The following is a 23,707-nucleotide window of genomic DNA, read 5'->3' as shown; positions in this document are numbered from 1 at the left end:
ACAATGAACGTGAGAACACATATCAGAGGCAAACAAATATATATATATATATGTCGCGGAAACAGAGTTACGGTTTACAAAAATCCCAAAATTCAGACAAGACAAAGCCAAATTCCAAAAACAATGAAGCTGGTACCTAACAAAGCAGGTCCGATTTGAGTTTCTTCACCTAAAAGGATCCCAAAAGCGGCGGTTGCGGCGAAGGTCGTGGCGTTGGTGACCGGAACAGCTAGAGAGATAGGAGCGTGGCTGAGTAGGGCGAAGAACGTAGCGGATGCGGAGAGGTTGACGAGGAAAGGAACTGAGTATTGCCAGAAGAGGAGGAGATTGATCCAGTCGCGGATCGCGATCATGATTTTGCGGCGGATCTGAAGACTAGGAGGAGAAGACTCTGTTGTTGAAGACTTTCTATTATCCCAGGCGAGAGCGGCACGGCGGATCAGAGCATTAGTGGCTCCCCATACGAGCCCTACCGCTACCATCTTCTCCATGTCTTCCTTCATTGCTGCGATTGGTCAATGTCTCTTTCGATGAGACTCTCTGCTTTGTTTTTGTTTCTGGTTGGGATTAACTAATAATTACCGAATATGCCATTGGCACGGTTCGATTCGTATTGGTTACAAAATCGCTTTAAAAATTGCATCAGTAAACAATGTTATAAACGTTACATTACAAATACCAAATAAATAACCAACCAAGTACAAATACATAGGTTTGTTTCACACTGATTCACACTTCCCTTATAGAAAAAAAAACAAACAGGAAGCAATTAGTTAAACAAAGCAACAACAAACATGATCATCAACCAAAGAGGTCCAAATCCTAAAACCAATGCCTGCATTTTGTTATATATATGTACACATTCTCTCACACAAAATAGCCTCCCCTATTCTCTCTCTCTCTCTCACTCTCTTTGTTCTTTCTTCTTCTATGCCCTGTTCTATTTTTCACTATCAGTGTCTGTCACTGGGGCTTCTCATGTTCTCTAACTTTGCTAGATATGAAAATTTCTTAGGTAGAGCTCTTGGAGACTTCATCATTGGTTTCTCCTTTGCCTCTTCAACTCTGTGGAAGAATTCTATATCGCTCATTGAACTATGCTTTTTAGTATCGGATGATAATCTCCACCCAATGAAGTCTGATAGTTTCCTCGAGTTTGGTGTTTCTGCACCAACCACTTTTTCGGTTTCTTCGAATAATTCTAGTTCTGCCTCGCTTTCTGATCTTGTATCTGCTTCTCCCATCAGTTGTCTTTGAACTAGCCGATCAGCTTCAAGAACGTCCTCTACTCTTGACATTATCTTTGAAGCTAGACTTTCTAATACCCTTGAATAGCTCTCCAATATCGCCTGTCCAACGTCCTGTAAAAAAACCATCACAACTTAGTTTCCAGTATAATATTTTGTTGTTTTTGTCTCTCTTGTTGTATTATTATTACCTTGTTGTTTCTAATCTTGGAGACTTCAAGCGAGGATTGTGGGATCCCAGGGAACTGTTGTTTGAGCATAACCAATATGGTCTCGGCTCGGACCTCGAAAAGCTCTCTCTTCTCTAAGCTAACAGTTGATCCCCACTGTGATTTCCCGTCTTTCTCTTTCTGGCACATCTTCCTTTTCCATATCACCATGGAAGCTTCTATCCTGTTCTTTAAATCAAGCACTTTGTATTCCGTTGACAAATCCAAGAAAGAAATGAAGTAGTCAGGATCAAAGCATTCCTCTGTTATGCTCTTGTAAAGGAAATCACCAAGGCTTGTCTTCCCATTCTACAACACCAACCGTCTCATCATCAGCTTCTTAGCTTTAGAGTAAATTTTGAAATGAAACAGAACACTCATTTAGAAGAAGTAAATTATTACCTTTGGAAGAGAGTCAATGTAGTTATCAGGAATGTGCATTTCAGACAATACTTGAGCATTGATGGCCGTGGCGGCTTTAAGGACTTGTGCCACAGAGTCTTTCTGATTTTGCAACCACCTACGTGATTCCTCAGACAAACCATCACTTGGAACCTTAACAACTGGTAACCACCAGTTCTCATCCGGCTTCCTCCAATCTCCATTGTGATCTGCATCCTCAATGTCTCTTGGCACATACCAAAAGTCTTTCTGATCCTTGAAGTTGTCCAAAGTGTCCTGCCAAATGAGTAATTGAATAAGTAGGATGCTACCGCGAAAGAAGAACAAAGATGATTATGTTTCCATACAAAAAAAAAAAAGAAGTATAGTAATACTATTTGCCATTTAATGTTTTCATTTGTATTTCATGCTTATAATTTGCAAACGGTTTGGTTTTTGATAAAACAAATGTACTAAAATGTTATGTTATTTAGCCAACGTTGTAATTAAACCGTGGCTGAAACAATCATGCGGTGCGGATGCAGTTAAAACTCACGAGAAGAACCGAGTCAAGCTTGCGTAAGGCTGGAATGTTCGTCAGCAAATCATCTCTTTGTTTTGTCACCATGATCTAGAAAGGAGAAAATTAGGGTCAGTAAGCAAACAAACAAAAAAAAGCCACTAGGAATTGTTGGTTATCTACATAATTATTGGCTAATGTATGCCTTTACCTCAGTGAATTGGCCATTTTTAGCCATTTGTTTAGAAGGAACAAACTGGACAATGTGATCAATCACAGATAATAACCAATCCATTTCTTTCCTCCAAATCTCCTTTGTTTCAGGATACATAGGCTGTAATTTCATCTGCTCCCCAAACATTGAATCTGCCAACACCAAAGCCACATAGTTTGTGAATTATTTTAACCATATTCAAATAGTTAATTAGACATTAAAGTTTAAGTTATGGTATAAAATGTCAAATACGTACCAGCGAGTCTGGTGATGGCATTTGATAGAGCTAACGCAGAGGTCACCCCATCCCCTCCGCCTGACATGTCCTCTCCAAGCAGCAGTTTTGCGAATCTTTCCTTCATCACTTCCATGTCTAAAATAGATCAATACAAAAGATTATGTAAGGATTCCAAATTAACTAGTCTCACTAATATGGTGTATATATAAGGATCAATACAAAGATTATGTAAAGCTAATATGTTGTATACCTGATCTCCGATTTTGCTTGCCTCTACGAGTCGATGGTGAAGCGTCCAATTCATGTATGGCGAGTTCGCGCTCGGGTGTATGCATGCCATCCCCACGAGAAGAGAAGGATGAATGTCCAGAGTTCCGACCATCGAACATCTTTCTAAAACTGAAAGATCTTGGCCAGCTTAGTTTACGTCCTAATGTCCGCACCATTCCCAAATTTACTCCTCTCAATTTATATCTCTCCACACACTTTCTTTTGTTTTTCTCTCTTTTTTATTGACAAAAATATTCAAAAAAAAAAAACACAAAGCAAATGAAATCCAAAAAACGGAAAAAGAAGAAAGCAAAAGAGACGTACAGATCAAGAAACTAGTCCTTTCGCTCTCCCTTGTCTCAGTTCTTTCACCACCGAATGAAACAAAACAAAACAAAAATAAAAAGAAGCAAAAAAGTACTTTTATGTTCTGTACTTTTCTGTTTCCAGTTGTTTTTGTTTTTGAGTTGGTGCAGATAAATGAAACATAGAAATGTTCGTCTAGTTTTCTAGGGCTGGAGAGACAACGTGCGTGCATGTTTCAAAATTAAGAAAACAAAGGATAAATATGGTAGAAGGGCGGTTAAAGATACCCCTAGACGACTTTTCCTTTATTTATTTTATCTTTCAATTGTTTAGAATTCACCCTCACGGCTGCTTATATGATTCACTTGGGATTTCGTGAATTAAGTAAGAAATTGTTCGTTATTTGAACTACTAATCCACATATGGTTTAGTGAGATTGTAGGAGATTTTTCTAGCTAATGTATATCTACATCTTGATGTGTGATTGTCTCAACCGGTTAGAAAAATTATGTTTTAGTGTTACAGCCTTACATGACCCGAGTTATAGAATCATATGTGTGCTAAACTTGGGGGAGGGATGATTTGTGCTTGTGGATCGTTATTACAAATCCCTATAATATAATTCTGATCTAGAATTTAGTTGTAAGAAAAATTAAATATGGCTGGAATTTGGTTGTAGGAAAATTATCGTCAGAAAAGTGACACAATCGACTTTTAAAATCTGATTGACTAATTCGTTGGTGTACAGTAGTGGCATGGGGGGCATGTAACATCCCGACTCTGTACCAAGTCTAAACATTTCTGTATAATTTTTAAAGGATTTGATTTCAATATCCCTTATGGTTTAATCGTTTAATCACGTCGTGTAATTTATCATTTTGAAAAAGTGGCGTTTATGATCTCACTTTCTCATCCAACTCCCTCATGTATTGACATTTTTTTTAGATAGGGGCTTAAACAAATGAGTCTACCACTCTACCTACAATTCCGACAAGTATTTTTTTTTTTTTAATACAACACATCATAATTTCTCTTACGTGTGCCAAAGCTTTCTCTATCTCCAGCGAGAACCAAAACCAAAACTCATATATATGTTAAGTGATCAAATACAAAATAACAAGATATTTGGAAATTCTGCAATAAACAATGTTTGACCATACAATAAATTAATTTATTTTGCTTACATGAATTCTCTGATGTGGAGAATCATGAGTTCATATAATTTACTTTTTTAGATGAAGCAAATGTTGGTTGCAAGAGAATTCAAAGTAACAAATATTTTCTTTGGAAATTGTAGATTTCAATGTCATAATCCTCAGTTTGGTTGAACCATCAAAAGACATGAGGAAACATATGATACCATAAGAAAAATCATTCATAGTATAAGCCAACAAAAACGCTGTTCTGTTTTTCGCATTTTATTTGTAGAAACAACAAAAATATTATCTGGTCGCTAGTTTAGCCAAGGCGGGTGACTGCAGCATGCATAGCATCAGCGAGGTGAGGTACTGTCTTCGAACTTAGACCTGCCATGCTTATTCTCCTGCAATACATCAAAATCACCCTTGTGTTATTTACTAATTCTAATTTCCCTTTGTTTAACTATAATTCCTGTAGCAAGAATGTGACATTCAGATCTATCACTTTCTCAAAACTTCAAAGCAAACTACCTTGGTTCACATACCTAGGAAGAACCTAATGAAACCTTGTGGATGTAGTTCTAAATTTGTCTCATTATTACCTCTAATACTCTTAGAACAAAGCGTTTGGCGAGAGTATCTTAGAACTATCTTCATATCATATATTTATGCATTTCAGAAACCAAACTCTCTCATATGCCTAAAGATATTGACAAGAAACGATGGGATATTAAGTTGACTCACCCGTCAGAGGTCATGTAAATGTGAAACTCTTTGGTCATGAATTCAACTTGCTCCTTGTTCAATCCGGTAAAAGTAAACATCCCGATCTGTTTGATAATGTGACTCCAGTCGCCAGGTGTGCCTGCAAACCAGATAACGTGTCAAGAACAAAAAAATGCAGAGTAATGATTCTGCAAACCCGGAAAGAAGATAAAAGGAATGGAATATAAGAGAAAACAAGCTTTATCAAAACCTCTAGCTTGAATAGCATCAAATAACTGTTGGCGCATGCTCTTGATACGGTCAGCCATTTCTTTCAGCTCGACGGTCCAGTTGTTGTACATATCACTGCCAAGATGTGTACAAAGAAAAAATTAGAAATTTGAGGAGCAAAAACTAATTCCATAAAGAGATTCATTTTAAAGTTAGATAATGTGCAAAGATAGCACTAGTGATTGCTGCATAATTCCAAAAAACTTCCCATAACCATTTTCAACACAGCCTGAAGTATAAACTACTGCTTACGGAAGAAAAGGTAGAGATTTATCTGTCTACTGGACTATTATCTCAAGATTTATTATGTAAGCTTCCCCTCTAGTATATGTATCTAGAAAAAAGTACTTCTAATACATTAACTCAGGTGTAAAGGTTCCTTCCCCGACAAAAAACATTCACAAGTAATATAAAATTAAAGCTTGGATTTATTAGTTCATCTATCTCCCAGGATATACATTTACCTGCTTTTCAAAATGGTGGCAACAATGGATGCTCCATGAATAGGTGGGCTAGAATACATGGGACGCACAACAAGTTTCACCTGGCTCTCAACCTTACTGGCCACATCTGCTGACTTGCAGACCTACACATTATATCACAAAGATTAGATGCACTTCTAGTATACTGTATTCTTGTACTATACCATTAGATTCCATTTTTGATTAATGATAATGATGAATAGAAGCAAAGATGAAATCGAGAAGTTTTGGTTCCTTACAATGCTAAGGGCACCAACACGCTCCCCATAAAGTCCCATATTCTTGGCATAACTTTTAGCTATCAAGCATTCACCGCCATCAGCAACAAAAGTACGGACTGACTGTGCATCAGTGTCAAGGCTACCACTAGCAAAACCCTACAAAAGTGTTAGGAAAAAAGGATTCAGGCTGCTCTTTCTCTACATTAGATAAGACTCAAGCATACTCTATAACAGGTTTTCATTTGTTCATAAACAACAGTTTAATAAAGCAGCAAAGGAAGAATTCTTTTATGAGTTACCTGATAGGCACTGTCGAAAAAGGGTAATAAGCTTTTAGATCTCATGAGTTGTCGAATCTGTTCCCACTGTTCAGAGGTTGGGTCAACTCCAGTGGGATTGTGTGCACATGCATGAAGTAAGACAATAGCTCCAGATGGTGCAGCACCAAGATCCTCGAGCAAGCCTGTTATTTTTTTGACATCGAAGGTTACAGTATGTATCAAATGCCCTTTTATGAAATGTTTTGACAGAATGCAATCTTAAAATAACTTCATTTGCAAGTGTAACAACAGGGAAGGTGAAAGACACAATTCATGGAACAAAAAAAAAGAAATCAACCTTGGAAGTCGAGTCCACGAGTAGAAGGATCGTAGTAGCGGAAATACTCAACAGACAAGCCAGCCAGGTTGAAAACTTTGGGATGGTTCCCCCAAGTTGGTTTTGGAATGTAAATGACACTCTTGAAGAACAAGAACAACAGTTAGCAACAGTTCTAGTGATTTACCTAATTCAACTACTAATCAAAAACTAAGAAAAGAGAGAAGTATACTTGGTGGTAGTGCTTTTTGAGAAACTCAGCCCCAACTCTCAACGAACCGGTACCAGACAAGCACTGGATTGTAGCAACTCTACTCTCTGCAATTGCAGGACTGCTCAACAAAAACGAGAATGTCAAGACAAGACCATACACTATGAACTAAAAGGGGATAATTATAGAGCTACAAACAAACAAACACAGCTAAGAAGATGATAAATCAACAGTAGAAATATATTACCTATCAGCACCTAAGATGAGCTTGGCGCTTAACTTGTTAAAATCAGCGATTCCAACAATGGGAATATATTCCTTGACCCGGGACCTTACATGAGAGTAGAGAAAAAGTTTTTAGACATTCACAAGAAAAGACAAGTAGACGACTAAGTAAGTAATAAAGTTGCAAAACTCACGGGTCGTTCACGAGCAGTTGCTCTGCTTTTCGCACCACATCAAGAACGAGGGGCTTCCCTTCCTTTATTAAAAAAAAAAAAAAAACAAGTAAATTAATCAAAAAAAAAAAAATCAAAGCTTCCAGAAACGGTTAATCAAATCAACTGAAACCATTAAGATGATTCGTTACCTCAGTACGATAGGCACCGACACCCAAATTGATCTTCACAGGACTTGGATCATTGTTGTAAGCAACAGTCACCTGTATTTTCCAAAAAAAATCATTGATCAACAGAACTAAATAAGAATCATATCCAAAACTGAGGTCTAGTAGAAACCACATATGGATCAGGACCGGTATATAGATCCAAGCAAAGACGGAATGAAAAATCAACTCAGTAAGATCGATCAAGAGAGAAGCGAAGAAGTAACTTACACCGAGAATAGGATCTTCGGGAGCACGAGCGACGTTTGAGAAGACAGACTCCATTGGTTAGAAGGATTAGCAAACAATAAAGATCGACGAACGAGTTGAAGACAATTTATATTCTCCTTCACAAAGTTTTAAAGAATCCAACTTTTTTTTTTTTTTTTTTGTTAACTGTGGGCGCTGCTGCTTTATAAAGATACCATTAACAGAGTTGAACTTGCTCAACAAGTCGAACCATTTATTTATTTAATTCCCATTTTTCTTATTTTGACAAATCTTCTAATTTTCTTTTCTTTGTCTAAAATTCTAAATCCTAATTTCCTTTTTGTAGTAATTATTTTTCTTCAATTACTTTAATTTTTGGGTTAATAATTCAATAGATTGCTTTGACATCAGAGCAATGTTTGTTTTTTACAATAGGACTTGACACTGTATATGTTTTGTATATGTTTCTTTTGCGTCAGTCACACAATTTTTGTATTATCTACAAACTGGTACACCTCTGCACCTATCTGAGAAGCCCAGTCTATGGTCGAATTAAAGAAGAGCTCCCAAAAGCAGAGATCCACTGCAAGCACTGATGAGAATATTAGCAATGCCAATGTTTGGTACCGGTTCAACGGCCAGCGCAGAGCCTCGGCCATTCTCCTCAGGATCGGGAAAGAAGTTGTCTCCATGTCTGTTGGATTTCTGATTGACCAAGCTGTTACCCATCTTACCTCTGAAGGAACAAGATCAAACTCTTCTCTAAGTCGTCTTCCCAGGTCAGGCATGTGCCCTCCCCCGTACAGTATCGCGATTCTCTTGTGCCCTTGTTCCAATGCTCTTCTTAATGCTTCAGTTGCTGCTCGGTTTCTCTCACCTATGATCACTGATTTCTCCTCTATATCTGATGTCTCTTGCGTTAGCCTTCACACACAAATATGCAATTGTTAACAGACTTGTGTCAAGTAAACCTCAGAAATGTTAACAGGGCTGTGCGTGCTTACTCTGATGTTAATCTCTTAGCAAGGAAAACTTTCATAGCAGCTCCAAAGTCAAGCCGTGAAAGCGCTTCCAATTCTGGATAGTCTGACGTCTGATCTCCAAAGTCAGCACAAAATGCCCCAATTAGAAAAAGACCAACAAGAGGCATAGGAAAAACCCTTGAAACCCATAGAAGCTTTGACCTCCAAGTATCACGACCTTCAGTTGCCAGAGCTGGCTGTATCATTGCTTTTGTTGATCTAATAGTCATGTCCCTAGCAAATGAGAAGAAGCTTTCACCTTTCTCCTTCTGCATCAAATATGAAACAGCACCAAATGAAGATTAATCAGAGACATCACTCAACTGATAGTCATGCATTCTGTACGCTATCAAGTAATAACGATTCCCAATTTCCCACTATCCCAAACAATATAACATGATACAGACAAGACAACAATGTGGATACCAGAGAATACTACTCAAAACTGACAGTGGTAAGTGGTAACTCTAAATAGTTTTGGAAACAAACCTGAAGCAACTGGAATGTCTCGAAATCAAGATCAGCATGGTACCAATTCTCAGTTTCGTAATCTAGACAATCTAGCTGAAAATCAAGTGTAAGTACTCTTGCCATCTGCCGTTGAATGAACCCGAGAATACTAAAGCCTCTTGAACGAGAACTCTTGAGCTTCTTGGCAGCAATTGGGTTTCTTCTGTTCTCCAAGGTCTCTTTACTAGCCACCATCTCATACAATATAGAATCATATGGTTCAAGCTCCTTTTGCAGAGCAGTGAAGTACCTACACACACAAACCCAAACCGCATATGCCATCATTACAAGAAACTAGCTAAACAAACCTAATCAAACGCATTCCTATGATAACCAAAATAGAAGAAAGACTCACTCTTTATCTGCAATATGAATCGTTGAAACTAAATCTACCTGCAAAACAGAGACGATGAAATCGATTATAAAGATGTGAACTTTCTCAATTTATGTAAGAACCCAGAACATAAACAGAGATGGTGGAGGTAACCTGAAGAAAAGGGTTGAGAAGAATCCAAGGGAAACGTTTCTTATAACCGACGATTGCAGTCTGTAACTCGCTTGTGCCATTTCCAGCGTCGGAGCGGCGCTTGAACCTCATGTAATCAGCGATTGAGTTGGATTCGAGGAAAAGGGCAGCGTCGGAAGCATCATCAGAAGGTTGATTCAGTGAGCAAGAGACAAGCACATTTGGATAACGAGGATTTGAACGGGATTGAGATATGCGGAGAAGTTTCGAAGATGAGTAAGCAGAAGAAGAAGAAGAAGAAGAGGAAGAAGATCTATCGGTTGTGGTGGAGGTGTAATTAAACGGAGGAAGGACGGCGAACGAGGTGACCGCCATGGTTCCCGTCCCTGAGTTTAGTTTTAACGGAATAGTTGGAGAAGAAGAAGAAGTAGTGTGATGTGAAGAAGATATTTCGCCATTTTCCAACCAGACGAAATTTACACGTTTCTCTTCCTTCCGGAAAAAAAATAATTTTGTCATTTTTTTGTTTGGTTGAGAAAAATCGTTTTGATTAACTAATTAAACCGAACCAGCCCTTAACTCAAACTAGGAAAAGGGTAAAGATTTTAACCAAACTAGGTGTAAACCAGGAAGAATACATATGGTTGGTTTTCCAACTTTTCTTCCTTTCTATTGAATTGAATTGAATTGAGGAATCATAAACTCTAAATGTTTTAACTAATTAGCCTTTTTGTTTTCAGTTTTGAAATTATTTTACAGCAATTATTTGTTTTTAAAAAAACGCAGTAGTTAAGCAATAGATTAAAATGTGTTTTGAATGTATTCATTTTTTTTTTTGGTGATAGGAGAATGGTATCATTTATAATACTAGTGTATTTAAAAAAATTCAATAGTTTGATATTTGTTTAGTAAAAAATTGCATGAAATACGTTATAAGTTATATAGATAAATGTTAACCAACTTATTTTAAGGAAAAAAAAAAAAGAGAAAGCTAACCAACTTATTTAATTATGACTACTATTTTCTTCATTCACAGGTTGGTTTAGCAAATAAGAGGGAAAAAATGAACTAGGGATGTAAAATTCTATTTATTTTTTCCTACAAAAAAAATGTAAGAAAAATTAGACAGCTTAATTAGTTATGTAGTAGCTGTTGATTGGTTCACTATTATTTGGAAGATTTGAGAAAGTGTGTAACATTATAAGTCATAATCTGCAATTAGCGAAGTTGATTTTGAATCACGTAACCAGGTCTTAACGCAAACCAAGCATGAGTGGTTTTGGGGTTGATTTAGTTCAGATTGTTAAGTACTTATAAGCGGTTTGAAAACAGAAATAACAAACTCTGTTTCCATTCATAAATGCGCTAAAGTTGTAATATTCATGTAGTATTATTAATTTGAGATCTCATATGTAGAAACTTCCGTGATAGTGAATCGCTAGATCATGATATGGTCAAGTCTATTAGCATATCTATATTATAGTTTATAAATGTATATTAGGATGGTTAAGTCTCCTTTAGCTTATCCTTCTAGTATACTAATTGTACAGTATATAATACTCTTGTACCACATTATGATTCATTAATGAGAAAATATCTTTTTACCAAAGTTAACATGGTATCAGAGCAAAACTAATTTCTCATTTTTTCTTCCGCTTAACAAACTTTTTCAAACACCATTGATGACGATTATGAGCTTCTTCTTCGTTTCCATCTTCGATTCGAGCTGTTTCTTTCTCGATTGAGCTTTGTTTCTCTCTCTGTTACATCTCGCGTCGATCTTCTCGAATTCCGATTTGATTTTTCTTTTTCCGATGAGTGCTTCGCGATCTCAGATCATTTTGTCATTTGTTGTGAATCTCATTGCGATTGTGTTGATTCTATGTTCTTCTTTGATTACCCGAGTGCTTTTGGGGTTAATTGCTTTTCTCTTGGTTGATTGAGTTTGGGTTGTTGCTTTTTATCGCACAATCTTGTTTCTGATCTTAATCATGACTCCTCCGGTTCCAAATTCAGTTCCGAATTCGACGGATCAGTATGAGAATCCGTACTTCTTGCACAGCTCAGATCATGCGGGGATGAGTATCGTATCCGATCGTCTCACGTCTGGAGCTGATTTCTACTCTTGGCGAAGGTCAGTTCGCGTAGCTCTTAACGTTAGGAATAAACTGGGTTTCATAGATGGAACGATCAAGAAACCGCCTGATGATCATCGTGATTTTGGTTCTTGGTCTCGTTGCAATGATATTGTATCTACTTGGATCATTAACTCAGTTGATAAAAAGATTGGAGCAAGTTTGTTGTTCATATCTACCGCAGAGGGTATTTGGAAGAACCTAATGTCACTTTACAAGCGAGATGATGCTCCGAGAGTTTTTGAGATAGAGCAGAAGCTGAGTTCCATTCAACAAGGATCGTTGGATGTTACTTCCTATTATACTCTTTTGGTTACCTTATGGGAAGAGTACAAAAATTATGTGGAGTTGCCAGTATGTACTTGTGGCAAATGTGAGTGTAATGCAGCTGCTTTGTGGGAGAAGCTTCAAGAACGAAGTCGAGTTACCAAGTTCTTGATGGGCCTGAATGCGTCATATGAGTCTACTCGGCGACATATCTTGATGCTTAAGCCAATTCCAAGTATTGAAGAAGCTTTTAATATGGTCACTTCGGATGAAAGGCAAAAGACCATCACACCTACATCCAATTGTAACGCCCCCAAACCGTACTAGGACCACCCAGGCCATCGGACGGCACCAGAGCGCTACTATGGGAACGTTCGTCAAAGGTCCGGCCGGGTGCGAGAACGAATCAGGCCCTTCGACCAGTCCCTCGGCGAGGTTCCCGACCACACGACATATCCCTCGGGCTTTGCAACCCTACGGATATGCCGTGCGTTGGGCCGACCCGGACTAAGTCTGTACCAGTACGACCCGTTTGTTTTAAAAGAAAATTCGAATGTATTAAAACTTAAACGAGTTCTCACAACCGATTACACCCAAAATAGTTCACATGGCTTAACGCCAAAGTTTAGTTCACAAATAAACATACTTTTATTTTACAATAGACACCAAAAGCAAACTACTCCGGAGTCCTATCGTTCACCACGCCCTCTAGTTCCCTCTAGGGTCACCTGCAGAACAACAATATTATCATAAGTAATCTAAGATTACTTAGTGAGCTCAGGGTTCCTGCAGAGAAATAATTCCCAAACCCCGATTCCCCATTAACAATCAACATGCATGCAAATACAACCACATGCGAACATAAACAAGCAACATGCAAGCACTGGTAAACAACATGCAAGCATAAGCGATTAACAAGCAAGCAAGCACAACGGCTTAACCACCATCAGAGATGACATGCAGAAGCTTATCAAGCCAACAAAACATTCTACCAACAATCGCAACTACATGCAACAACACACAACAACATGCAACATGCAACAACAAAACTTGAAAAAAAACAACAGTTTTTAACAAGTTTTAATTTTTATTTGGGCCCGGTAAGCATCCCTCTCCCCCAACCCCTCCTGATTTCTCCAAATCGCAACCACAAAGGCAAGCGTTTGGATATCAGCCAAAATTACACCGTCGTGTAAATAGCCTCGGCCAGGGTAGCGAGCCCAGTAACCTCCGAGCTCTTCGTGACCAACCTTGCACACACACGAACATGGGTTGCATGTCGCGGCTGCATGTGGCACGGAACGGGATGGATCGCACTACCAAATCTTACAACACTTAGCCGGAATTTCTCGCGGACTAAAACGTTTTAAGATCTCACCGAAGATCTTACTTGAGCTTATACGGGACTTAAACCCATATTCTTACCAATAACTCAACCAAATATCGCCTTCTGTTACTAGATCATTTCGACCTAGTAACTGGCACAACCTCACCATGCATGCATTTAAACAAGAAAACATAAAAGAACTTCAAGCAAATGCATATACATGCAACATGCAAAACCGCGCACTAGATGGATGTTTTAAATCTCCATCTAAGCCGATGCAAATATGTGCCTGAACTCACAGTAAACCGTCGACGAATGATCTCCTTTGATGAAGGTCTTCTCGCGGCTACTCGGATCTCTCCTTCGGTTAGAATCGATTTCCTTATCGATCTAACGTTGATGGTCTTGGTCGATAGTCTTCTCTTGCAAACACTCTCTTCTTCTCTTCTTTCTCTCCCAAACACTCACTCTTTCTCTCTCAATTTCTCTTAACTTACCCCTTCTTTCCTTGAGCGAAAATGAGAGGAATGAGAGCTCATTTATAGCACAAGTGGGCGGTGGAGACAGCCAATGGGGGTCGCATGCACTCTCCCTATTAGAGGGACTTCAACACTTGGAAGCTCCTTGCTTCAACACCTTGAATTCCACTTAAACTCCCTTGAATTCTTTAATGCTCCACTAAAAACCCACTAAGCCTCCTTGAATAAAATATTCACCCACTTAACTCCACTAAGTCTTCTTGATTAAAATATTAATCCACTTAACTTCCTTAAGTGATTCTTGGGGAAGACTTTTTCCACTCTCGGTTGACCTTCGCCGGTCCTCGGCAGCTCTCTCGGCAACTATCGGCATCCATCGGCAACGTTCCTCGGGTACTCGATGCTTTCCTCGAGTACTCGATAGCTCCCTCGAATACACGACACTTTCTCGGGTACTCGTTACTCTCCCTCGAGTACTCGACACTTTCTCGGGTACTCGGTACTCTCGGCATTTCTCGGCGATTGCCGGGTAATGCGTCCCGGACGGTACGTGCGGTACGTCTCGGACGACTCGGACAACTCTTGGTCTGTTAACTTTTTCACGGACTTCCCTTCGTCAAACTTCCAGCTCCTCTTTCTGCCTTCCTTTTCCCGGTCTTTTGGACTTGAATGGACGTCAAAACTTTATCCCTTGGTGAGGGTCACTACATTCTCCCCCCCTTAATAGAATTCGTCCCGAATTCCATAGGGTTCCGACGGTCCTGCCTCATCCTCTTCCGCAAACAACTGAGGATACTTGGCACGCATCCTATCCTCATCTTCCCATGTGGTGACCTTACGGTTCTGTTTTCCCCAGAACACTTGGATTTGAGGAATACTTCTATTCTTCAACTTCCGAGTCCTTCTTTGCCCTATTCCAAATGGTCCTTCGGGGTATGTGAGATTTGGCTCCAACTCCTCGATAGGCTCTGGCACAATCATTCTAGGATCTGGCACATGCTTCCGTAGTTGTGAAACGTGGAAGACTTTATGCAATCGCATAACCTCAGGCATTGATAACCGATAGGCTACCTCGCCAACTCTTCTCTCAATCCGGTACGGTCCGATAAATCTTACCACAAGTTTTCCCACTTTGCCAAAACGATCCTTTCCTTTTTGTGGTGCAACCTTCAAATACACCATGTCTCCAACTTCAAACTCCACTTCTCGCCTCTTACGGTCTGCGTACTTCTTTTGGCGATCTTGAGCCTTCTTCATGCTCTCTCGAATAAATTTGATCTTCTCTGTCGTTTCATCAATCAACTTGTGATTGAAACTTGTCCGCTCTCCAACCTCTGTCCAACATAAAGGCGTTCTACACGGCCTTCCGTACATGGCCTCAAATGGCGACATGCCCGTACTCGAGTGATAACTATTGTTATACGCGAACTCCACCAATGGCAAATTCTTCTCCCAATCAGATGACCATTCTAGCGCACATAGTCGGATCATGTCCTCTATGGTGCGAATTGTCCTCTCCGTTTGCCCGTCAGTCTCTGGGTGAAATGAGGTGCTCATAAGAACATCTGTCCCCAATGCCCTATGTAAATCTTGCCAGAATATTGACGCGAACTTTGGATCACGATCGGAAACAATATTCGCTGGCACTCCATGGAGCTTCAAAATCTCGTCTATGTACTTCTCTGCCAGGACTGGCGCTTGATCCCTGCTTCTCACTGGAACCAAACGGCGACTTTGGTTAAACGATCAACCACTACCCATACTGCGTCATTGATTCTCCCTTTTCTTATAGGTAGGCCGGTAATAAAATCCATAGAGATAGAGTCCCATTTCCACGTTGGTATGGGCAAGTTGCGAAGTAATCCTGTTGGCACTTGATGCTCTACCTTGATTCGTTGACATGAATCACATTGGCTTACCCATTTCGCCACTGCTCTCTTCAATCCAGGCCAATGATAGTACCTACGCACATCTTTGTACATCTTGGTGCTCCCCGGATGTATACTCAAAGCTGAGCTATGGGCGGCTCCTAATATCTCCTCTCGTAATCCGTTCCGGTCAGGTACGGTTACTCTCCCATTGAGAAGTAAAGTGTCATCATCCGCCAGATGATATCCACTAGCATTTGGTCCTTCTAACCCTTTCAACTCTTCGATGATCTTCTTCAGGTTCTCGTCTTTAGGTTGTTCTTCACGAATTCGATGTAGTAGGCTCGCTTGAGTTACGGCTTGTAAACCCAACGGTTCACTAGATTCTCCTTCCAAGGCTAAAAGCCTTACCTTCTTCAATTCTCCAGCTAAAGACTCCACGTCCTTCTCAACATCAACTTGTGCTTTTCTTCGGCTTAGCGCATCTGCCACTACGTTCGCTTTGCCTGGGTGATACTGGATTCTTAAGTCGTAATCGGCTACGAACTCCATCCATCTCCTCTGACGCAAATTAAGATCCGGTTGCGTGAACAAGTATTTAAGACTTTGATGGTCCGTAAATACCTGAACAGCTTCTCCATACAAGTACGATCTCCAAATCCTCAATGCAAACACCACAACGGCCATCTCCAGGTCGTGTGTGGGGTAGTTCTCCTCATGCCTCCTTAGCTGTCTAGATGCATAGGCAATCACCCTATCCCCTTGCATCAATACACATCCCACTCCAACTCTTGACGCATCTGTAAACACAGAATACGGTTGGTTCGGCTCGGGCAGGGCTAACACCGGCGCGGTTGTCAGCGCTCCCTTTAACTTCCTGAAGGCTTCTTCGACCTCTTCACTCCATATAAATGGTACTCCTTTCCCGGTAAGCCGTGTTAAAGGCTTCGCAATGGACGAAAACTCCTTCACGAACTTCCGGTAATAGCCTGCAAGGCCTAAGAAACTTCTTACTTCTGACGCGGTCGTTGTCTTCGGCCAATCTTGTATTGCGGCGATCTTCTCTGGATCGGCGGACACACCTTGCTCCGAAACTCGGTGTCCTAAAAATCCAATTTCCCTTTGCTAGAACTTGCACTTGCTAAACTTTGCAAATAGCTTCATTTCCCTTAGCCTCTCCAGAACTTTCTTCAAATGCTCCGCGTGCTCTTCCGCACTACGCGAGTATATCAGGATGTCATTGATAAAGATGATCACAAATCGATCCAGATAATCATGGAAAACTTCATTCATCAATCGCATGAATGCTGTTGGTGCATTGGTAAGTCCAAACGGCATCACCACGAATTCATACTGGCCATATCTCGTTTGGAACGCCGTCTTCATCACATCTTGTTCCGCAATTGAGATTTGATGATAGCCAGAGGCTAAATCAATCTTCGAGAACCAACTTGCTCCTCTTAGCTGGTCTAACAGCTCATCGATCCTTGGCAAAGGATACTTGTCCTTTATTGTTATGTTATTGATACCTCGGTAATCAATACATAACCGCATGCTCCCGTCCTTTTTCTTGACGAACAACACTGGGGCTCCCCATGGCGACGAACTTGGTCGTATGAAACCTTTCTCCAACAAATCCTCTAACTGAGACTTGAGTTCAGCCAACTCGGCTGGTGCCATGCGATACGGTGCCTTAGCAATTGGGGTAGCTCCGGGCTCCAAATTTATAGTAAAAGGATGGCTCCTAGGTGGAGGCAACCCTTCCAATGGCCTAAACACGTCCTCAAAGACCTTGACTATGGCAATATCCTCAACTCCCATGCCTTCTCTGTCATCTCCTCCCATCGCGGTTAGAGTGACTAAATAAACTTTATCCCCTTCAACCGACCTTCCAATCCTTGCTGCCGATGCGAAGTATGCCGTTTTACTTGGGCTGATCCCATTGAAAACTAGAGGGGTCCTCCCTCCAATTTCAAATACAACTCTGCCCCTGCTGCAGTCTATATGGGCTTGGTGTTCCGATAACCAATCCATCCCCAAAATAGCATCGAACCTATCGAATGGCATCACCAATGGATTCACTGGGAGGTTCGTATCTTGCAAGACTATCGACACTTCCTTGACCCATCTTCTTGTCTTCAGCGGTGGTTGATTACCAGCAGTGTAGACATTGATATTCACCTTTTCCTCCTCACACAAGTCTCCAAACTTGTCAACCACTTCGGGAGTCACAAAGCTATTGGACGCTCCCGAATCGAACAGTACATGTGTGGGGTTACCACCAACAAGTAATGTTCCTAAACGCAAAGCAAATATAACAAAATGTAATGCTAAACTAACCATGCAAAACACACAACCAAACACTAACAATCACAAGAGAGTTAGAACCCAATCAAACCTGTTATAGGGCCCTTCGCGGCCTGTGGAGGTTTAGGTGGCTCTACTCCTAAAGCAAAAACATTTGCTGGGGTGGCTTGCTTCTTTGCTGGGGGTTCCTTCACTTGATTCGCTGCCTGGGCACGGTTCACAGTTTGGGCGTTCGGTTTGGCCGGCCTTGATGGACATGAGTTCGCATAATGTCCTAACTCGCCACAGTAGAAACATGTGACGGTCGACAGATTGTTCCCCTTTGTCTCCTCCACAGTCGGACAGGCTCGAGCAAAATGCCCCACTTGTCCGCACACATAGCATCCCCTCGGATCCATGTTGCTCACATTACGGCCTCCTTGACTAACATTCATCTTAACCTTCCCTCGGCCTGCGCCCCAATTTCGTCCTGCCACTTGATTCACCTTTCGGGTGTTCACAATCTTAGTCTGCTGGACTGGTTCCTTCTTTTTCTCCCGAGCTGCAATCTCCTTTTCTATCTCGATGGCTTCCTCCACACTCACAGCTCTTTCTTCCACTTCCGCAACGCTGCGGTAGGTTACAGCGTGTAACCTTCCTCTAATATCTGGCCTAAGCCCATTAAAGAATCTTCGGGCCATTGCTAACTCGTCATCATTCCTTGGTACAAGTACCTTCGAAGTCTTGTAAAAATCCTCCCATATGCTCGAACGGTCATTTCACCTTGTTCCAACTGCAAAAATTGACTCTCCAGTCGGTCACGTGACTCCGGCGGGAAGTACTTTAACTCAAACTCCCGCTTAAAGATTCCCCACGTTATGGTCTGTTATCGATAACGGGAAACCACGATGTCCCACCATGCCTTAGCATCTTCTTCCAAGAAAGAAACTGCTACCGGTCTCAAAATCTTCTGGACACTTGGTCATCTCGAAGTTACTCTCCAAATCCTTTATCCATGCGTCTGCTAACACCACATTCGGGTCTCCTTTAAACTTACGAAATCCTAAGTTTCGTAACAACATCACTCGTTTAAGAAACTGATCGGATGGATCCTCTGCTACACGGTTTACTTGGTCTTGTTGCTGCTGCTGGATCATATGGTTCAAGAGGTCTTGGACCATCTTAAGCGTCTGTTGGCTCTCCGGCGCATTCTGCTCACTCGGTCCTTCTCCATGCGCTTGGTCTCCCCTTGGCATGTTCTGAGTTGGATAGGCAGCGTACGGTCCAAACGGTGAAAATCCTGGCGGGTACATACTCTCCGACGTACTAAAACGATTTGAACCCGCTGGTGTGTATCTTGGCGTCGCGCCAGGTACATACCACTCCGGCATAAACATGTCCGGCCCATAGATGTCTGGGAACGACTCTTCCCCTTGCGCATCATCAAACTGCGAACCCCATTCCTCCGGACCAAACTGTTGACTTGAACCCCTCCCCGTGTCCGGCGAACGATACGTCGACCTAGATCTTTCGGATCCTTGACGAGACATCTGCATCCACGATCAACAAAGGGTTTACTTAATCCCATCTAACCCTAAGTGATGAACGATCCGGATTATCCTAAGTGTCTATTGCGACCATTTGACTCGATAAATCATTTGAAACCGCGAGTCCTAAACAGCATCATAACCATGCTCTGATACCACCGTTGTAACGCCCCCGAACCGTACTAGGACCACCCAGGCCATCGGACGGCACCGGAGCGCTACTATGGGAACGTTCGTCAAAGGTCCGGCCGGGTGCGAGAACGAATCAGGCCCTTCGACCAGTCCCTCGGCGAGGTTCCCGACCACACGACATATCCCTCGGGCTTTGCAACCCTACGGATACGCCGTGCGTTGGGCCGACCCGGACTAAGTCTGTACCAGTACGACCCGTTTGTTTTAAAAGAAAATTCGAATGTATTAAAACTTAAACGAGTTCTCACAACCGATTACACCCAAAATAGTTCACATGGCTTAACGCCAAAGTTTAGTTCACAAATAAACATACTTTTATTTTACAATAGACACCAAAAGCAAACTACTCCGGAGTCCTATCGTTCACCACGCCCTCTAGTTCCCTCTAGGGTCACCTGCAGAACAACAATATTATCATAAGTAATCTAAGATTACTTAGTGAGCTCAGGGTTCCTGCAGAGAAATAATTCCCAAACCCCGATTCCCCATTAACAATCAACATGCATGCAAATACAACCACATGCGAACATAAACAAGCAACATGCAAGCACTGGTAAACAACATGCAAGCATAAGCGATTAACAAGCAAGCAAGCACAACGGCTTAACCACCATCAGAGATGACATGCGGAAGCTTATCAAGCCAACAAAACATTCTACCAACAATCGCAACTACATGCAACAACACACAACAACATGCAACATGCAACAACAAAACTTGAAAAAAAACAACAGTTTTTAACAAGTTTTAATTTTTATTTGGGCCCGGTAAGCATCCCTCTCCCCCAACCCCTCCTGATTTCTCCAAATCGCAACCACAAAAGCAAGCGTTTGGATATCAGCCAAAATTACACCGTCGTGTAAATAGCCTCGGCCAGGGTAGCGAGCCCAGTAACCTCCGAGCTCTTCGTGACCAACCCTGCACACACACGAACATGGGTTGCATGTCGCGGCTGCATGTGGCACGGAACGGGATGGATCGCACTACCAAATCTTACAACACTTAGCCGGAATTTCTCGCGGACTAAAACGTTTTAAAATCTCACCGAAGATCTTACTTGAGCTTATACGGGACTTAAACCCATATTCTTACCAATAACTCAACCAAATATCGCCTTCTGTTACTAGATCATTTCGACCTAGTAACTGGCACAACCTCACCATGCATGCATTTAAACAAGAAAACATAAAAGAACTTCAAGCAAATGCATATACATGCAACATGCAAAACCGCGCACTAGATGGATGTTTTAACTCTCCATCTAAGCCGATGTAAATATGTGCCTGAACTCACAGTAAACCGTCGACGAATGATCTCCTTTGATGAAGGTCTTCTCGCGGCTACTCGGATCTCTCCTTCGGTTAGAATCGATTTCCTTATCGATCTAACGTTGATGGTCTTGGTCGATAGTCTTCTCTTGCAAACACTCTCTTCTTCTCTTCTTTCTCTCCCAAACACTCACTCTTTCTCTCTCAATTTCTCTTAACTTACCCCTTCTTTCCTTGAGCGAAAATGAGAGGAATGAGAGCTCCTTTATAGCACAAGTGGGCGGTGGAGACAGCCAATGGGAGTCGCATGCACTCTCCCTATTAGAGGGACTTCAACACTTGGAAGCTCCTTGCTTCAACACCTTGAATTCCACTTAAACTCCCTTGAATTCTTTAATGCTCCACTAAAAACCCACTAAGCCTCCTTGAATAAAATATTCACCCACTTAACTCCACTAAGTCTTCTTGATTAAAATATTAATCCACTTAACTTCCTTAAGTGATTCTTGGGGAAGACTTTTTCCACTCTCGGTTGACCTTCGCCGGTCCTCGGCAGTTCTCTCGGCAACTATCGGCATCCATCGGCAACGTTCCTCGGGTACTCGATGCTTTCCTCGAGTACTCGGTAGCTCCCTCGAATACTCGACACTTTCTCGGGTACTCGTTACTCTCCCTCGAGTACTCGACACTTTCTCGGGTACTCGGTACTCTCGGCATTTCTCGGCGATTGCCGGGTAATGCGTCCCGGACGGTACGTGCGGTACGTCTCGGACGACTCGGACAACTCTTGGTCTGTTAACTTTTTCTCGGACTTCCCTTCGTCAAACTTCCAGCTCCTCTTTCTGCCTTCCTTTTCCCGGTCTTTTGGACTTGAATGGACGTCAAAACTTTATCCCTTGGTGAGGGTCACTACACCAATAGTATGATATTTCAAGCTATGGCTCCCGTGGAGGTACCTATCTCTGCTCCAACTCAGGTTTCAGATAATCAACAGATGTCATATACTGGATCCTATGATAATGCAACATTTGCGGTTCAGAATCAGAATCATTATCGACCAAGAGGTCCGCGACCTGTCTGTACTCACTGTGGTCAAACAGGGCATGTTATTCAGAAATGTTTTAAACTGCATGGATATCCACCAGGCTATATTCCTGGTTTCAAAAGCAGTCTTGCAAATTTTCAAGGAGGTCAAGGAGGTCAAAAGCAAACTATGTCGTCTACACAACCCAGGGGACAAACCTCTGTTAATCCTCGTCCTGCGACACATGCTATAGCGAATGTCATGACCGAGACCTCTCCCATGTCATCTACAAATGCTGCAGTTAATCTTGATGTCAGCACAATGAGCAGTGATCAAATTACTTCATTGATTCAACAACTTAGTGCTCAAGTTAAGCTTTCAGAGACTCTAACTTCATCTTCACAGTCTTCGTCTATTACAGAGCATGGTGCAATGGCAGTTCAATCTTCTTCTGGTATCAATTCTTTTCCATCAGTTTTTCCCTCTTCTTCATTAAGATTTGAAAATAATCGACTCACTTTCCAACATCAATGTCTTTCTTCTTTGTCTAAAACCATTCCTCATGGTAGTTGGATTATTGACACTGGTGCCACCAGTCATGTGTCCTCTGATTTGAATTTTTTTAGTGACACAGTGACAGTTTCTGGAGTTACAGTCTCTTTACCAAATGAAGCTAGAGTGGATATCACACACTGTGGCACTGTTCATTTATCACATTCACTCACACTGCATGATGTTTTGCATGTTCCATCATTCAAATTCAATCTCATTTCCATTAGTAGTCTTTTACAACATAACTGTGGCTCTGCTTACTTTTATCCTGATTCTTGTTATCTTCAGGAGTCTATTCAGGGCTTGATGATTGGTAAGGGTCTTCTTCTTCACAACCTATACATCTTGCAACCTGAAGCATCTTCATCTGCATCTACTTCCATCTCTTCATCAACATCACTTCCGCATTTCTCTAGATCCTTGAAGGTCGATGGGCATCTCTGGCATCAACGCCTTGGACATCCATCTTCTGACAAGTTAAAAGTTCTTTCTGGTATTTTGTCTTTTCCTATGTCTTCTTTAGTTGATCAGAGTCCTTGTTCTGTTTGTCCCTTAGCTAAACAGAAACGTCTTCCTTTTAATTCACAAAACCATTTGTCTTCGCATCTGTTTGATCTAGTCCACTTAGATATTTGGGGTCCTTTTTCAACAGAGTCTGTAGAGGGTTTCAAATATTTTTTAACGATAGTTGATGATTGTACTCGAGCAGTTTGGGTTTACTTACTAAGAAATAAAAGTGTAGTTTCTACTATTTTTCCTGATTTCATCAAATATATTCATACACAATATAACACTCCTATTAAGGCTATTCGAACTGACAATGCTCCTGAACTAGCTTTTACTACTCTTGTTAAAGAACATGGCATGATTCACCAGTTTTCTTGTGCTTACACTCCTCAACAGAACTCTGTTGTTGAGC

General features: G+C 41.3%; 5 protein-coding genes across 6 annotated transcripts; 1 reads left to right on the top strand and 4 right to left on the bottom strand.

The window, feature by feature from the left end:
* Nucleotides 1-22: 22 nt before the first annotated feature.
* Nucleotides 23-617, bottom strand: LOC104770323 (uncharacterized). Its single transcript, XM_010494729.2, has one exon. It carries the CDS (start codon nt 501-503, stop codon nt 93-95), a length of 411 nt encoding a protein of 136 aa, XP_010493031.1. The 5' UTR covers nt 504-617; the 3' UTR covers nt 23-92.
* Nucleotides 618-635: 18 nt separating this feature from the next.
* On the bottom strand, nt 636-3,544 carry LOC104770322 (rop guanine nucleotide exchange factor 10-like). Of its 2 annotated transcripts, XM_087505996.1 has the most exons (8): nt 3,404-3,544; nt 3,060-3,208; nt 2,828-2,944; nt 2,569-2,723; nt 2,394-2,468; nt 1,859-2,134; nt 1,439-1,765; nt 636-1,361 (listed from the first exon to the last, which is right to left on the bottom strand). In XM_087505996.1, the coding sequence occupies exons 2-8, from the start codon at nt 3,196-3,198 to the stop codon at nt 954-956; spliced, it is 1,497 nt and encodes a 498-aa protein (XP_087362122.1). In that variant the 5' UTR covers nt 3,199-3,208; nt 3,404-3,544; the 3' UTR covers nt 636-953. The 2 variants fall into 2 exon arrangements, with proteins under 2 accessions (XP_087362122.1, XP_010493029.1); XM_010494727.2 differs by having other exon boundaries at nt 3,060-3,531.
* Nucleotides 3,545-4,647: 1,103 nt separating this feature from the next.
* On the bottom strand, nt 4,648-8,183 carry LOC104770321 (aspartate aminotransferase, cytoplasmic isozyme 1). The gene is made up of 12 exons (XM_010494726.3): nt 7,867-8,183; nt 7,621-7,692; nt 7,451-7,512; nt 7,279-7,362; nt 7,053-7,152; nt 6,842-6,962; nt 6,523-6,686; nt 6,242-6,379; nt 5,985-6,106; nt 5,501-5,595; nt 5,269-5,389; nt 4,648-4,928 (listed from the first exon to the last, which is right to left on the bottom strand). Exons 1-12 carry the CDS (start codon nt 7,918-7,920, stop codon nt 4,844-4,846), a joined length of 1,218 nt encoding a protein of 405 aa, XP_010493028.1. The 5' UTR covers nt 7,921-8,183; the 3' UTR covers nt 4,648-4,843.
* Nucleotides 8,184-8,217: 34 nt separating this feature from the next.
* Nucleotides 8,218-10,420, bottom strand: LOC104770320 (uncharacterized). Its single transcript, XM_010494724.3, has 5 exons — nt 9,865-10,420; nt 9,733-9,770; nt 9,357-9,627; nt 8,850-9,136; nt 8,218-8,769 (listed from the first exon to the last, which is right to left on the bottom strand). The coding sequence occupies exons 1-5, from the start codon at nt 10,360-10,362 to the stop codon at nt 8,325-8,327; spliced, it is 1,539 nt and encodes a 512-aa protein (XP_010493026.2). The 5' UTR covers nt 10,363-10,420; the 3' UTR covers nt 8,218-8,324.
* A 1,414-nt stretch (nt 10,421-11,834) lies between these two features.
* On the top strand, nt 11,835-23,105 carry LOC147918661 (uncharacterized). The gene is made up of 3 exons (XM_087503626.1): nt 11,835-12,565; nt 22,134-22,690; nt 23,077-23,105. Exons 1-3 carry the CDS (start codon nt 11,835-11,837, stop codon nt 23,103-23,105), a joined length of 1,317 nt encoding a protein of 438 aa, XP_087359752.1.
* The last annotated feature ends 602 nt before the right edge of the window (nt 23,106-23,707 follow it).

This window comes from Camelina sativa, chromosome 20 (assembly GCF_030686135.1).
Source record: "Camelina sativa cultivar CO46 ecotype springtype chromosome 20, ASM3068613v1".
Classification (NCBI taxonomy): domain Eukaryota; kingdom Viridiplantae; phylum Streptophyta; class Magnoliopsida; order Brassicales; family Brassicaceae; genus Camelina; species Camelina sativa.
This window is presented reverse-complemented; position numbering and strand designations above follow the sequence as displayed.